At 51.2% G+C, this 17,209-nt stretch overlaps 1 protein-coding gene across 2 annotated transcripts in view; it reads right to left on the bottom strand.

The window, feature by feature from the left end:
* Positions 1-17,209, bottom strand: part of IGSF3 (immunoglobulin superfamily member 3) — a 64,875-nt gene that overhangs the window by 22,775 nt on the left and 24,891 nt on the right. The window contains exons 2-5 of one of the 2 annotated variants that reach the window (XM_066340881.1): positions 8,162-8,572; positions 6,926-7,315; positions 4,827-5,228; positions 915-1,319 (exon numbers count right to left, since the gene is read on the bottom strand). In XM_066340881.1, the coding sequence (XP_066196978.1) occupies positions 915-1,319; positions 4,827-5,228; positions 6,926-7,315; positions 8,162-8,572 (1,608 nt within the window). The remainder of the gene's footprint in view (positions 1-914; positions 1,320-4,826; positions 5,229-6,925; positions 7,316-8,161; positions 8,573-17,209) is intronic. The other variant, XM_066340882.1, reaches the window with a different exon arrangement.

Below are 17,209 nucleotides of genomic sequence, written 5' to 3'. Positions count from 1 at the left end.
CTGACAGGAAAAACACGAAGTCCAACAGGAGAGACCCTAGGAAGGAGTCTTTCTGCACAGGAACACAAAAGGAGTACTAACATGCAGCAAGGACCTGGGTCAACAGTCCTGAAGGTGTTAAAAGCCTCACTTCAAACACCAGCTCCATCTCTAAGGCCAGGACAGCAATATACCATTCAGCTTAGCAACAGCCCACAGCTACTGTGGCCACGTATCTTTACACTTTTCATGTGCAACAGGGACACCACCGAATACCAGTGACAAGGCCTAGAGAAGGCCCCTCACTCTCTCCAGTGGCTGTACAGGGACAGCACCTTGTAAGTTTTCTGACTGCCCCTTCCACACCAGGTGCCTGTTGCTTATCTGTTGCACACTGTGTGGGCACCCATGGCTGTGGAGACTTTCACCCAAAAGGGCTCAGTTTCTGGTGAGGCCGAAAATCAGGCTCTTTGTTTTTGAAGGTGCCTCCAGTAGAATGAGAGATACATCCAATTAGACCAGAGCTGCAGGAATAGGAGATTCCTGCACAGATGCTGCATGTGCAGCTTTGGTGGGAACACATCTCCTGCTTTGATCCTGTTCGCCCCATTCTTCTCCTCTCTTTTCAGAATCTGCCCTGACAAAGGAGGTGGTGACCTGAAAAACACCTCTGTCTCACAGGAACACTCCAGAGACTGGACTGAGCTCAGCCACCTCATTTCCTAGAAGAAAACCCCAGGAACAGCACACAGGAGGCAAAGAGAGGACCCACTTCCCCAGAGGTGGATAAAGGAACTCCCGACATAATCACAGTCAAAGAGCTGAGCCAGCTAAGAGTGAGAAACACCAGTGACTGCCAGAAGAGCAGTCCTAACTCAGGGGAGTTGTATGAGCACATAGCCCTCAACACGCCCCTCAGCCCCATCAGCACTCACCGGGCCGCAGGACTCTGATTTCCAGCAGGTTGGAGGTCCTGTCCGCCAGCCGCGTCCAGCTGCTGTTGTAGTTCTTCCTCCAGAGCTCGGCCACGCACTGGTACTTGCCGGCCTCGGTGTCGCTGGCCCTGCTGATGCTCAGGCGCACGTTGTTGCTGGACTCGGCCTTCTCGATGGCGGTGCGGGTGCGGAAGGCCGCGGCCCGGTCGCCCCACTGCACGCCGCCGTCGCGCGTGAAGGTCACCAGGTCGTGGAACTCGGTGCTGCCCGCCGGCTGGAAGCGCCACGTCACCGACACCGGCACCCACGACGGGTAGTGGGGCTTGATGATGCACTGCAGGTCGAAGGACTCGTTGTAGGTCACCCCCGGGGTGCGGGAGATGGCTGTGACAGCGAAGCCGGCCTCTGCGGGAAGAGAGGAGAGGGCTTTGAGACAGCTGCCTAGGGAGGCCCCACGGTCAGCATGCAAACGCCAGAGCGTGGTCATCCACTGCTGCAGTCAGCCACTCGAGCTTCTTGTTTTGCTATGGCCAAGTGAGGGGAAAAGCAGAGGCAAAACCACACAAGTGGTGACTGCCTGGGCAGCAGTGACTGCCTGTGTGAGCGCAGGCTGCAGCCATAGCACGATTGCCCGTGATTTCTGCCCAGAGGAGGGAGATCCCCTGAGACACACAGAGCCTCTGCAGGCTACCAAAACCCCGTATGGAAATGCAGCCACACAATGGCAAGGGAGCACCATCTGGCAGAGCACCTACTCAGCACCAACCCCCTGTGATTCACATCCACCTCTTGGGCAGGAGGTCCCACCCTGTCCCCCAACCCAGGTCTGTGTCTGGTTGCTGCAGCTGGAGTAAGAATGAGGAAAGCAAGAAGTAGCAGCCTTCAAAACATGCATAGTAGAGATGGCAATGGTTACAAAAACTCAGGATGGAGGCAAACTGAAAGAAAAGCTGGTTGCTCCTGCTCTTCACACAACACAGCTTTTGTTCTCTTCCAGATCACAATTCCAGGATAGCTTTATGCAGTTATTCTCACATGTCTGCCACTCTGCAAGCTGGTCAATACACTTTGACTTGTCTACCCACAGCACTCTGTTTGTTTACAGCTGAAATCAGCAGTCCATTAGTAATTAAAAGGTAACATAATCCAGTTAGTCAACTGTAAGCCCGTCAGGCTTACATATTCAGTCAGAGAATTTCCATTGCTTATTTGCGCCAAGCTGCAGAAACATTTTCTTCTCTTCCAATCAACTTCAGTGTGGGCAGCAGACTTAGCAGGAACCTTGTTTTCTTCTGCCAAAGTCCCCAGGAAGTGCTCCCCTGCTCAGAGGTTCCATGGGGCGTCCCACATGGGCTGACAGCTCTCCCTCTCCCTGCAGTGCTGACCACACCAGCCCTCAGCAGAGCTGCCACTGCTTGAGGAGACTAGTCAAAAAGGAACATCTTCTGGATCAGCATGGAGCTTCAGCCTGCCACTAGCTCAAAAAGCTGAGCCAGGAGCTCCCTGCTGCTGCAGGCAGACCGGGCACAGCATGGAGCCCACCAAATCTGCACACTTCCAGTAAGTGCCTCTGCAACCCCACGGCGTCACCGTGCCAGAGCTCCAGGAAGTGTAATTACTGAGAAAACAGGTCAATCTTCAGGATTAAAGCCTCTCACAGCATGTTCAGTGATTACCCACGAGGGCAGTGTCAGACCCAGGCTGCCTCCCCTGCAGAGCTGTTGCGTCTCAGCCCCACATGAGCCCTTACCTTCAGATCCTGCAGCAGCCCTCCTGCCCCAGAAAGTGTGCTACCAGGCCCAGCGCAGAGTAACACTGAGCCAGAGAAGGCCCTAGAAAGCCAGCTTAATTTCACTAAGACCAGCTGACTTCATCAAGTTTACTGTCCAGTTGGCCTGGGAAAGGAAGCTTCACGAAGTCATGCAGAAGCCAGGTGTGTTTCTCAGGTCTTCAACTCCGTCAGCATGGTCATGGCACTCAGGTTAACAAACAAAAGCCATTCTTCTTTTGGGACTTGGTACAAAAAGCACAGAAGTGGATTGATTTTCTCTAAAACCTCCCTACAAAAATACAGCACTCCCTCACCCCCTCCTTCCCTGGCCAGACAGGGGCTTAAGTCCATGCCACGCAATCAAGAGCCTCAGAAGTTCAGGAACATCTGGTCTCTTCTGGCAGCACATCTCTCTCTCTTCTGGCCGTTGCTTCTGAACCACCCTGTGGTTAGATTTATGGGTTTGAACATCATCAGCTAAAGAGTTTCTTACCCCAGCAGGCTGGCAAATGATGAGACCTCAACTTGAAATGTGAATGTTGCTAAATTTACTGCATTTTTTAAAAAATAGCAGTTTCTGAAGCCATAAACTTCTCTTGCTTTATCTTACCACCCTGAATTTGAGTTTCTCAGGACATTTCAAAAACATTAAGCTGAACAAAAAAAATACCAGATTCAGCAGCAAAACAATACTCAATAGTTTCTCTACTACATTTTTATGAGGTACTTCAGATTTGCAGTTAGAGACCTAGGAATTTCTTAGGACTAGACAGAACATGCTCAACAGCCAGTGATTGAGGAGCAGAGGGGCTGGGACAACCTTTCCATCACATCTTCTGGAACTGCTGTGCACTTCTGAGCATGTTAAATTTTAACAAGAGTAGAAGTGACACATTTTAAAATCTCAGTGCTTAATCACAAGACTTTTACAAGTGACAGAGTAAAGGCAAGGGCTGATACTTGGGACTTGTAGCAGGCCAAATGCTGCTGACCTCATGAGGAAGACACCATTGAAACTAGATGAGAATCTTCCTTTAGTTCTTTACAAAAGAACATCCCTACCTGCTTTTGGAAGCTATACAGAGAAGATTTCTAACTCCAGACAAAACAGCCTGTGAAAGGAGGTCAAAAGCAAAGGAGAGGAAAGGAGGAAAAAGGCAAGATTTTCATCAGAATACAATACAACTTTCAAGTCCGGTCTCACACGCATTTTGTCAAAGCTTAAGATTAATACTTCAGAGTACCAATAAAAGCCACACAGTCCTCATCCTTCTGCCAAAATTCCTGTCTCAACCTTTCAATCGAGCTCCCTGATTGTCTTTGCCTTGGCATTCTGAAAATCAGTGGCTTCACAGAAGCAGTCATCCCTTCTTCAGCCTTCTGCAGATTAGTTTTGGAACCAGCCCAAGAGGACTGAAGTAACTCACAATCCATGCAAAATGTCAAACTCCCTACCTGTGCTCTCCTAAACTGATGTGGTTTCACTGCGTTTGAATAGGGGAGCCCCTTGAAAAAGGAGAATACCAGCTGCAATGATCCCAGGTACTGGTTTAGTTTGGCCATGGACAACACTAGCTCTGGGCCAGCAGCTCATTGTCTCCCTGCAGAGGCAGCGAGGACCATTCCTGACTCATGCTCTCTGTCAGAGATGCTCACTATTTCTGCTTTTTGGGCCAACAGATGCCCAGGATTTTGCCCTCCTGATCTGGTGTGGGCAGAGGTAAGGTTTACCCAGGGCAGGCAAGGAGACTTTGATGTCCATGGCCTGCCAATAGAGCACCACCACCACACTGACCAAAACCCAGCTCCAGTACTGGCAGGACACATCATGGGACTGGCAGCCTCTCTCCTCTTAAGATCACTGGAAGCCCTATCCCTTTCCTCAGCCATTCCCTGCTTTGCTCCTGCCACAGCCACCCCTCAGACTTTGCCCCCACACACAAAATGTGTGCCGGGGCATGCAGGCATTTTGCACCAACCTACAAGGAGCTGTGGGCAGGCTGCTGGGTGCCTCCATTTCGCTGCCAAGCAAAGGCAGGAGCACTGAGAACAGCCTCAGCGATTTGCAGATGAACTTCTGGGGGACGGCCAGGCACATGGGGGACCGTGGCCCCAGGGCCCCCCACACCTCAAGTACTCACCCAGAGCAGTGATGGACACCGGGGTGCTCATGTGCCGCTCCCCAACCATCTGCCACTCCCCATCCTGCGTCCGCGTCCACTCGGCCACCCGGCACTCATAGTGGCCCTCGTCGGCCTTGACGCTGTTGAAGATCTCCAGGGTGAAGGAGCCGGGCCGGACCTGCTCCACCTGGATGCCCCCGTAGCTGCTGCGCTCCGCGTAGGCGGGGCCGGGGTGCAGGGTGCCCTCCCGGTCCAGACGCACGATTTCGCTGCGCCGGTTCAGCTTGTCCACCAGCTGCCAGGTGACCGAGAGGCGGCTCTGTGGCCCAAAGCCCGAGCGCACGTTGCAGCCAAAGCGCAGGCTCTCTCCCTCCAAGACAACGCTGGCGTTGTTGATTATCTCCAAGGAGACGCTGGTCTCTAAGGAGAGAAACGCATACACACAGGGCAGATGATACACACTCGCCACTGCTCGGGCTGCAAGAAGGACGCTGCTGGCCAGAGACGCTTTCCACCAGGTGCAGGGAACTGCCCACGCATTTGGGTCCAGGCACGTCTTAACCTCATGCGTGACCACATCCAAAAACTGCTGGGTGGGCAGCGAGCTGCTCCTGGTGACTTGCACACTCAAGGCAGGTGTAGGCCAAAGCTGGGAGAAATCTCTGCCTACAGCTCAGGAGACATTGCCGTGTCTTCTGGTCACAGGTCCAGGACGGGATCTCAGCAAAACTTGAGGGAATTTTCTGTTGCTACAATATGCACTGCTTGCAACTGGCTCTGCCAAAAAAAAAAAAGCTTCCAGTGCCCTGTGGCTTTTTCAATTCAGGTCATCCTGATCACCATCTTGCCACATCCATTCCTACCAACATCTTTTGGGAGAAGCTGTCCCAAACTCCCACTGCTAGTGACACTATAGGTAGCTATCACTGTTTGGTAACGTTCAAAAAAAATCTGGTATCTTGAGCTTCCCAGAGGTGTAAGGCTTTGTGGTTGGTTTTTCAGAGATATTGAGTGCTGGTTACTCCTGCTGCCTTCCATCAGAGTTACGGACACTTAGCATCCTTAAGAAATCATCATTTTTGTTCCTACAGCTGGTGATTTATCAAAGGCAAGAATCAAATCTGTCTGAAAGGTGGCTGGGTCTAGAAACAATACATTTTAGATATTTGTCCAATGCAAGATTTCTAGCTAGAGTAATTTTCAAAGCCAAACAAATGAGACCAAATATCGGTAGGAGAGAAAAGAAACAGAATTTCTTTTGGAGAAATAAGGAATGGAAAAAAAAGCTAGAGGAAAGGGCTGCATTTCCCTACATATCTAGAAGACAGGAGGCCAATGTAGCACAAGATCCTCTTGCAGCTACCCTCTCCTTGGTCCAAGCCCACTGCCATGGTAGCCTGGGCAGCCCATGCATGGATCACCACACCACGGCTACCAGAGCTTCAAAGAGCAAAACAAGGAATGAGTCAGTGGAATCTCTCCTCTCAACCTGTTTCTTCTTTTACCTATTTACCATGTTTATCTGATAAAGATAAAAGACATTCAAGGCAACCCTCCAGTTTTTTTTTCACCAGAGCTGGCTGACCCACAGTGATCAGGATGGAGCTCCATGCTGAAGAGCACTGGGGCTCAAGGAGCACACCTGGTTTCTTTCAGTACAGCTGTCTTGCAAGACAGCTGAATCACCGTCACGTAACAGCCTGCAGGAACCCAGCAGCTCCTAGGATAAACCAAGGCCAAGCCGGTTTCCCCACTATGTCTGCTGAGTACTTTACAGAGCACCCAGCTCCCTGCAGAGCAAGGCCAGGAGAGAGATGTGAGGAGCAAGTCAGAGGCTGTCACACGCACCTTCAGCTCAAGAATGGAACTGCCAGCTTGGTGTCATTACCAAGGTGGGTGCATGACTCCCCACCTATGAGCTGACACACACCCCTCCTTTTCATCACCTTCCCAACAGCAAAAATACATCTTGCCAGCTGGGATTCCAAGCCCAAACAGCATGTGAACTCTCATCCTCCCTCTCCTGTACTGCCATGGTCTGGGCACATCACACCTTTCCCAGCTGCCTGCCCAGCACAGCAATGCCCCCAGGAGGGGATGGGCAGGCCTCTACTTACTGAGTGGCATGACAGTGATGGGGATGTTCTTTGGCCGCTTGCTCTCCTTGTCGATGAAGTCTCCCGTCACGGTCTTCTCCCGCTCGGTCACCCGGCAGTTGTACTTGCCGCTGTCCTCGAGGCGCAGGCGGTAGATCTTCAGCACAAAAACGTTGTCACTCTCCTTGGCCACCTTGAGCTGGCCCAGGGCCTCGCGCTGGGCAAACTCGTTGTTGAGCACAGGCACGGCGTTGGGGCCCAGGCTGGCAATGAGGGAGCTGTTGAAGGCCCAGGAGATGGAGAAGTAGCGGTCGGGGACATTCTGCGCCTCCAGGATGCACCGGAACTCCACCGGCTCACCCACGATGTACATCCGCTTCTCTGTCTCCAGCCGGACACTGAACTCCTTGTCTGGGGAGAGAACAACTCGTGTCAGGATAGCAAAGCCCACCAGGAGAGCCAGCACACCTCAGGTGAGGTGTTCATAACTTGCTACTCCTTGCACAGCCAATATCCCTCAGACAAGCACATCCAGTAATAAAAAGGTTAGGGACTTGCTTTTGCTGTGAGAGACCAGATGGGCAGTGCTGCCAGAGGCACCTTCTTGCCTATCAAGCAAAGAGCAAGCAAAGGCTTCCTCAGTCATATCCCTTTCCTCCAGGCAGCAGCTCTGGTGTGACACTAGCATCCAGTACCACTGTGGAATATAACCTGGAACCTAGTCCTACTCACACCCTGCTCGGCCTGAGTCAAGAGGCAGAACCTTTGGGGATATCAGAGAGGAACAAAGAGCTCAGCTGGGTCTTTATATCCTTAGCAAGAACTTGTGCTGGGGGCTAAGAGAAGAATTTTGACTTGTAAATGGACCTTGTGTGATACAAAAGCGCTTGCTGAAATTTTTAGTTTTATTCCCTGCTGTATCCCTCTAACCTCCTAACTTACCAAAATCCTCACTGTCTGTGCCAGCACCAAGTGCTTAAAATGCATATTTTGGCATCTGTGCCAGCTCTAGATCCCTGACCATGTCAGGAGACAGGGCCTGCCACCCAAGCCTCCTTGCTGCCCTTTGCTGACACTTCCCTTGGCTGCAGGCAGTGCCTGGGCCCTCCTTTGCCCTGTTTCACCCTGCCAACAGCCCCCAGGTGGGGCACATGGCAAAACAGGGAGCCAAACCCCAGCCACCTAACAAGGCACAGCCCCATTTTCCATCTCCTCCCACTTCCCAGCCAAGGGAGAAAAGGCAGAGGAGACACTGACCAGTGGCCTGCACGTTGACGATGGTGCCCTGGGAGCGCTTGCGGGTCATGGCATACCAAGAATCATCCGGGTCCTGGATCCACTCAGCTGCCTCGCAGTAGAACTCGCCCTGGTCTGACGGGTGGAGGTTGTAGATGGTGAGCTTGGAGGTGGTCTCCCCAACTTTGTCCAGGCGCACGTCCCCCGTGGCCTGTCGCTGGGCGTAAGCGCTGCCGGCCCGCAGCACGAAGTCGCGGCTGAGGGAGATGATCTCGACGGGCGCCTCGCTGCCCCGCTGCCGGTACCAGGCGATGGAGACGTGGCTGTGCTGGGCCGTGCTCTTGGACACCTCGCACTTCAGCTCCAGGGAGTCGTGCTCCACCTTGTTCAGCGTCTGCGGGATCGCCGTCACCCGCAGTGAGTCCGGGATCACTGCGGGACAGGAACAGCCCGGAGTTAGCAACGCCAAAATGCTGACTGTAAAGGCCAAACACCTCGAAAGAGAGCTGGGGGAGAAGCTTCTTTTTACAGTTGCAATTAAACATTAAGTATTAGCAAGGCTGTGTTAACTCACATTTAGCCCCTAAGAAGAAGAGAATTGTCCCCAAAGCCCTTGGCTGGGAAAGACCATGACCTGCAGCACAAACTCCAAGTGCTTAAATTCCTGCTCAGTGGGCCCCAGCAACTGAACAAGGTTTTCTTTCACGCTGCAGAGCAGCACAGTTTAATGCATCAATTTCTCATCAAGGCATTTTGTCATGAGGAGTTTCTCCTCCATCATGTGCCCCCCAGTATGTTCTGTGACACCTCCTCTTGCCCACATCCTCCAGCCACTCCTTAGCTGTGGCATGGTCTTCACCCCTCCTCAGTCACTGGTGGGGCCAAGCCAAACACAATCAGCTCTTTTAATCTTCCCTCATAAAGTCAGGAGATCCAATTCCCTTCTCCTTTGTTTATATCGTTTCATCTTTTAATGACCCCCTCAAGCCAAAGGAAGGGATTTCTGCATTCAGAGGGAACTGGCTCCTCTAAGGGTGGCAATGCAATTGCATTCTGGCCAGTGTTTACTCCCAGGACACAGCCTCTCAAGGCAATTGGTAGTAAAACTGCTGTCTACTTTTCCAGTTGATTAACCAGAGGAAAGGAAGTATAGCTGCAAATCAGGATGAAAACAAAAAACTGCAGCCCCCTAACCTTGCTTGGATTTAGCAAGAGATTCTACCACCAGAAGATAAGACTTTTTAATAAAGAAGCCTTTGTAGACTTTGTTGTCTTAAGAAATATCACATGGAAAGAAAAATGTAAACCTTCTCCCCAGCTCTGCAGACAAGGCAGTGTTAGTGAGCCTGTTAATGCCCACGGTTTTGCCACATAGCAGTGGAATATAATTAACAGATCTCAGTTTGGTTTCATTGACAGCACTGGATGGTTTGACAAAATTAGCTGAGCTGCCAGAAGCTGCATCTGTTTCATTCAGGCACTGCTACAGAGAGGAACGAGCTGCAGTGAAGGCAACCACTGGGATTATTTATGGCAGAAAAGTCAAAATCAGAAGAGGGCAAAGAAAAAAAAGAAACAAGTTGGGAGTAAATGAGAGGGAAATCTTCCCACATCCAGTCCAGATGGGAGCATTTTCTTCACATGTTCACCACCCAGTTTACTGCCTGACAGGAAAAGTACCTGGTAAGGCTGCTTACATTGTCTCTGTCCCTGTGACCACCACATCTTCTACTCCCTCCCTTCCTTTCATCTTTCTCACTGGAACCCCCATCCCCTGCTTGCTGGCAATATTTTCTGGCCAGGATCCTTCTTACTTCACCTCTCCCCTTACCCCTGACTCCCAAACAGCGGTGACAGCAAAAACTAACCTTGCCAGTTCACACTGCCTGCACAACAAGCTTTAAACTTTTCATTTCAAACCCTACTGAGTAATTTTCACAGATGCACGGCTCCTTTCTCTTCGCCCTCCAGCCACGGGTTCTTACAACTTCTCTTATGTTATTTAAATAAATTAAGCCTCATCATCATCTTGCTGGAGTGACTTTCCCGCAGAGATGCTTTGAATGCAGAGCCTCTGTGCAGCAGCTTATGGGGTGAAAGCGGGTACCTGTAAAGGAAATGTGCCTGTCCTCTCTCCCCCGATCTGAGAGCCCTGTGTACCCCATCAGTTCCCTGTGTGCCCCTCAGCCCTGCTCAGCAGCACAGCTGCTCTCTGGGTAAGCACAGGGATGACCCCAGGAGCCTGTCTGGCTTTGCAGGCCAAGTCAGGTCATGCTCCAGGAGGGGACAGGCATTTGGTTTGCCAGACAGGGAGCTTCCCACTTCCCAGGAGTAATGCTGGGAAGCCTGTCTGAAGGCTGGGTCTCAGGCAAGCACTTGCCACACTATTCCCTGAGTAGGCTGGAGGCTAGCACAGACATCATTTTGCCATCTGGAACCATGACTTTGTATTTCCAGGTCATAACCCAGCTGGAAGGTTAGCATCATTTATTCCTCATAGGCAAGTTGCAAAGTGCACTCCTGGAGAAAAATCAGGAGGTGTCGGCATGTGGTTAACGCTGTAATTTAACTGTGGTAGCACCTGACACACTGTGCTGCATTCCTCCTGCTGCTTTACTTAAAAAAGCCAACCAAGATCCTCCTGGTTAGAGGAACTGGTAAGACCTTCTGGGTTGCACACAGCCTTGGGGCTGTTGTCTTACGTCAGCGTGGCAGGGACATATACTGAGTCAGTGCCACCTCCCTAACCAGGGAGACTTGAGACTTGTTTGATAAATGAAAGCCCATTTTTTCAAGGATCAGATGATCAAGGAAGAACAAGCCAGAGCCTTGAGGTGGCTGAGACAGAGGGGAGGCTCTGTGGTTCACACCACTGCTCTCACACTTAGTCAGTGATGCACAGACAGCTGTTTTATTTACACTGCAAGACGTGCCTCAGGTCCTGTGTTCAGTGAGGGGGAAAGTTGGTAGAAGAGAAAATGCTATTCCCAAGGCACAGGCCCCACTGGTCTGCACCAACAAGGGGTGATTGAGAGGGGACCTCATCAGTGTATGCAAGGGTCTGAAGGGCAGGCATGAAGAGGGTGCAGCCAGGAGGTGCTGAGCAATAGGACGAGAGAAACATGAGGAAAAACTTATTTTCTGTGAGGAACACAAGAGCACTGAAACAGGCTGCCCAGGGGGGCTGTGGAGGCTCCTTCTCTGGAGATACTCAAAAAGCCTTTTGGACACAATCCTGAGTGATGTGATTTGTGATACCCTGTTCAAGCAGGGAGACTGGACTAGATAACATTCAGTGGCCCCTTCCAAACTCACTCACTCTGTGACTCCATGCAACAAGAGAACCACAGGCATGGCTTAGCCCATCAGGCTGGAGTAGACTAGGGCTGGGAAGTCACAAAGGAAAAAAGGAAGCAGGGAACCAAGGGGCTCACCAGGGCAGGACAGAATGCAGGATGTGATTCTCCTGAAGAGAAGTTCCTTCTAAGCCTGTCACCCTGCTCAGGCTTCAGAGACATCAGTTTGCGTATCAGGACAAGAGCCTTTGCACAGTGCCCACCTGGGAGCCCTGGCTTTGCTGCCAGCCGCCCACACTCATCCTACAGCCACCTGCCACAGCAAGCACCAGGGCTTCTGGGGACACTCAGCAAGCTGAGCTTCACTTGAAAGCAAGGACAAGCTTAGATGAGAGTCACCTCCCTGCATGAAAGGGAGCAGAGCCACACCTGAATGTGAGCCAAGTGGGATGCTGCAGGAAACATCCTTTTGCTCTTTCTTTCTCACCCAGCTCCTGCCTGTTTCTCCTCTCTTCTCAATGTGCCATCCAGGCAAGCCTTCTCTTCACTTCCCCCAGCATCCAGCCTTGCTTCCTCCTTGTCCCCAAACACAAGTCCACCCTTGCAGCTGTCATGACCCTCTGCAAGTGTCAATAGAACTCCCTTCTCTCCAGCATCAAGGTTAGGTTTGGCAGCAAGCAGCTGGACAAGGAGAGGAGTGACACTGAAAAGTGATTCCTGGGAGCAATCTACTGTGCTATCATCCCTGAGCCAAAGCTGACAGCTTTAAGCTTGTACTTACAACACTTAAGAGCAAGGAATACAGCATTTCCTATGTGTCTCCAAGCCACAGGTCACTGGATGGGCTGCTGAGCACAGGGTGCTCACAACCACCACCAAGTTTTGAAAGCTCCTGAAATATTTAATATAAATATTTCCACTAGAGGGTGTCAGGGACCCAGCCAGGGAGAGTCCCACGGCCCAGCTGCTAGGACCAGGAGGAGGAGCCCAGAGCTGCTCCCCACTGGCCAGGACAGCCCTCTTCAGGAAGCCTGCACACCCAGCTCCAGTCAAACCCACCTCAAATGCACACATCTCAATAACACACAATCAACGAGAACTCAGTGAGCTAATTACAGCTAATTTCAGGACAAAGAACTGGTTAATAGTCTCCTGGAAAACAGGCAGGGAGCAGAGACCAGGGTTCTCAGGCATCCACTTGGTGCACACCTCAACACACTTTTCTTCAAGCCCCAGGACAGGCTCCAGGCTTCCAGCAGCTCCCAGTGCCGTGGAGCTGCCCACGCACACAAGGATGATCCAGGTGTCTCACTTTTCCCCAGGCTGGCTCTGGTTCATCTTTGCGTCTCCAAAACCCCAAACACCTCCAAGGGGTAGGCTATGAAAGCTTTCACGAGCCAACACAAAGCAGAGATCTACCAATGTTTTCCCTGCTCCCAGGCAAGGCAGCAAACCTGCCTGAGACTCCCTTTCTTTGCTAAGCAATGCAGGAGGAGCATCAGGCTGGGAGCCAGAGGCTCTCTAGCTCAAGCTGGTGAAACAATGCTGTGAAAATCACTTAGCACCACAGCAGCCTTACACTTCAGGCTCCTCAGGAGTAAAACAACTTAGACAGGCTACCCAAAACAGCTGGACCAGAACTGCACAACAAGCAAAACCCAGCAACCTCTTCTTCCCTTGGATCTCCTTATAGCTTTTACCCACTGATACACTTCAGAGACTCTCTATGATGCTACCCTGTGTCCCCAGCTGCCTGCTTCATGCCACCAGGACAGAGCTAAGCTTACCAAGTATCCGGTGTGAACTATTTAGGAAGAACAAATACATGTATTCCCTACTCCTAAGAAGCTGTTGCTGGCTAAGACATACACCTTGAATTTTGCAGGGAATTAGTGCAAAAGTTCTGTTTCCATCTGCTCCACAACATCTTGTCACCCTAAAAGGATCACAGCTCAGCACCAACAAACCTTCCAAAGCCCTCCAGTTGTGCATGCAAGACAGAAACAAGATGGTCAAGGGGAACAGCAATGCCAGAGCTACCTTGGTGAACCCAGAGGTGAGCGCTGGGAGGCACCTGAATGGCAACGAGGGTGGGAATATGAGGAACAGGAACACAACGCTTTGTTATTAGACTCTGCAAAATCTGCTGACCCTTCTATGGCCACCCACGCCATCCCAGGGAAGGAGGGAGGGTCTGCCACCAGAGACAGCCTGTTGCTACAGGAGCAGCTGGAAGGGACCTGTTGTCTCCCAGCCACTGGAAGCTCTCAGGGATCTATGTTCCTTTACATCCCACACCCACAGCATTATTGATTCCTATTCCATACAGGAGCCAAGTACGTGTGCAGGCGTGCGGCAGGAGGGAGGGAGGGGGTGCTGATAAGGCAGGAGCAGTACCTAGATTAGCAGTGTAATCCTCTGGAGCCCTCGTGCCTGGCAATTAGCTGTACACGCTGATCCATACCTGCTGCAGCACACCAGGCACTCCTCCCTGTCAGTCAAACCTTCAGTGGAGCGCCTTCAGCAGGGAGGAAACACGCACCGTGTTATGCTGCAAAACTGATGAACGACCCTCAAGGTCACCTTGGCCAAGTGGCAAAAAACCTGAGCTGATCATGCCACTGGTAGCATCTCTTTAGCTTGTCTCATTTTTAAGTACCAGCTAGAAACTCTCAGGTGGCTGCAGGCAGAGGAAAGCTTTGTTTCTATTGTTGCTGCTTATAAGCTCCCTCCACTGCCCAAGGTGCTACTTGAGGACCAGAATATGAGAAGGAAAACCTAAAACCCCAATAGGTGTTTTCACTGCGACTGAGGGTGCAGAACTTTCCCTCTTCCTTGCCCACCAACATACAGCCACAGGCTCTGGCTACCACTGGGAAAAACAAGTATTAATAGTCTGGTTGTTTGGGGATTGCTTTCCTTCAGCAGAGCCCCATTTGCACTGAAAAATAAGGATAGTTAGAGGCAGATAAAATACTAGTAATTGTTTAACTAAACTAAAAAGTAAGTAATACACTTCTCTGAAACACTTAATTTCCTTTGAGGTCCTGCAAGGTTCTTTAACCCACACTATTGCTGTGGCCAAAAAAAAAAGCAGTCATACTCTTCATCTTCATGGAAATATTTAAACCTTATTTTAAATTACAAGTTTAACAACAAAGTCATTCAGCTCCAACACGATCCAGAAATGGATAGAGAAGCACTGAACTCACTCTCACTCATATCACTGCAGCATCCTGTGGTAAGAATAAAATAACACATCCACAGGTTGCATGCTTGCAGCTTTTTTAAAAATGCAGTTTGCTACTGACTGAGCTGCTGGCAGAAGACAGGAGGGGAGCTAAAGAGTTAAGTGAGACAGCACGGCAGTTGTTTCACAGCAGTAGTAATAAATCCTCCGATTACAATGGTATCCTTGTTGGTACATTAACGACTGCCTGGAATGATTATGCCAATAGAAATGCATCTCCCAATGCAACTGGGTGAGTTCAAGCAGCAAGTGAGAAAGGGCACAGGAAAAAAAACAACAAGACAGAAGTAACTAATGTAGGAGAAAGGGGAGAAGAGAATCTGACAGAAGATCCAAAGTGGGAATTAGGTCAGCTTTCTGACTCAGGGCCTGAACCTCTCCATGCTTCTTGTGGGCTCTGCTAGTCCTGCATCCAGCCTACCCATCTGAGGCTGTGGATGTGCTCCCTCCCAGGCAGTGGCAGAGGATCCCACTGCACACCCTGCTCCATTGTCTCCACAATGCCCCTTGCAGGAGGTGCTTCCCAGAAAAGCCACACATCTGAGCAGATATCATGGACAGAAGCCAGCACTCCCACCTCAGACACACGGGATAGCAATAACCTCCTGCAGCTTCCCGAGCCCCACACAGACCCACAGGGGTTGGCAGCAGGCACCTCAGGACCCTATCAGAAACCCCTTCCCTCTGCACTCAGGGCACGTGTGCAAGGGGAACAGATGTGCTCAGCCCCAATTCTGGCTTGTCCTTGATGGACCAGGGAGTGTTGAAGCTTTCTGAACATCTCACAATTGCTTCAGCTCCAGGAAAAAGGACACCTGCCCTCCCCTTTTTCCTTGGGCTTTACTCTGGGGCTCCAGCCCCACCAGCACAGCACTGTTCAGATCATTCCTTTGAGTGGATGCTCCTCCAAAAATGCCTCCTTCCCCTGTCTGCTTTGGGAGAGCACTCACAGCCCCTAGCTTCAACTAAAGCTGTGCTTGGGAACAGCAGAAGTCAGACTCCTGCTAACAGGCTCCTTCTCCTCTATCCACCCACGTCCCAAAGCATCCCAAGGAGCATCTGGTTATTAGGACAGCTAATTTAGGTGGAAAAGTTCAAGCGACCTCATTAAAACTAAAAGAGAGAGAGAGAGAGAGAGAGAGAGAGAGAGAGAAGAGGAGAAACCAGAGAGGGGTGGTAAAAGGACAAGGCGGCACCCAGCAGTGAGAGTCATCATTTGTTCATTAAGCAAAAATTATCTGGAGCGTCAGCAGAGCGAACCCTGACGACAGCAGCCCAAAGGGCAGAGACACTGGGGACAGAGAGCAGCCAAGAAGTGCCACGAGCTGGGTGTGTGGCAGAGAGCACAGGATTCATCCCTGCTTCTATCTCCCAGCCAGCTCAGGCAGGAAAACCTTTATTCCCTCACACATGCACACTTTTTTTTGCAATCCTGCACTGAGAGGTAGATGTGCTCTGCAGGGACTGTGCCAATCAGTCTGAAAGTAAAAAATAGGCTTGAGGAGGTGGCAGAGATGACATCCAAAAGGACACGGATGTTTGCTTCTCCGCAACAAGGAGACTTGTGCTCGGTAAAAGGCTGGATGACCCTTCTCGACTACCCAGCACCTGACAGGAGGCGGCTCCTGGACAGGCTGTGTGGTCACAGAACACCCAGACATGATCCAGGCACACTATGGCCCTGCTTTCCCAAAGGCAATGTTCATACCTGGCACTGCTCTGGGTGGCGCTGGCCCTGGGACTTGGCCCTGCCACAGCTGCTGTGCTCAGTGACACCTGGCCAGGCTGCCAGCCCAGTCCAGCCCAGCCCAGCAGGCACCCCACAGACCCCTCCAAAACAGAGCCTAGGGGAAACACCCAGGGAGGGCAGCAGTGGGCTGCTTGTGTGCCACACCGGCCTCTCACCTGCGGAGACAATAACCTCCAGCATATAGCCAAGGTGAGACAGACCACAAATCCCTCCTCTGCCTCCCTCCCTCTTCCACAATCTCACCTCTGTGAGGGTTTAGCTCTCTGCTGATCCCGAGCACCAGCAGCTACCGCAGCTTAAGGCAAGCCTAAGCCACTGCAAACACGAGGGCAGAGCCCATCAGCACGCAACTGTTCCACCGAGGGTTAAGCTGATGTGTTTTACTTAACAGCACTTGTGAGCTAAGAGCAGGGATGTGGGAATTTGCTGTGGCTTAAACCAGCACAGGGCAACCTGCTAAGCCACAGCCTCCTGGAGCCTGCAGGACAGGCAGGGAAAGCAAGAAAGGAGCAAACGTGGAGCTGACACAGCCCAGGCTCCTCTGAAGCTCTGCAGGCAACAGGGTCTTAGTGCTTTACACCTCGAAGCTGAAGTTAAGAAATGACAGAAATAGGAAGCTTAGAAAATCCTCTTTTCTCCAATTTTTTGAAAAGTCCAATTTCATTCCACCTAGTGCACTTAAGCAGGCAGGCAATACAAACAGCTGAACAGGGAGAGTCGTGTAGTATCATTTCAAAACACATCCCAGGCCACATTCCCCCGGACTATAATAA

This window comes from Sylvia atricapilla, chromosome 2 (genome assembly GCF_009819655.1).
Source record: "Sylvia atricapilla isolate bSylAtr1 chromosome 2, bSylAtr1.pri, whole genome shotgun sequence".
Lineage (NCBI taxonomy): Eukaryota > Metazoa > Chordata > Aves > Passeriformes > Sylviidae > Sylvia > Sylvia atricapilla.
This window is presented reverse-complemented; position numbering and strand designations above follow the sequence as displayed.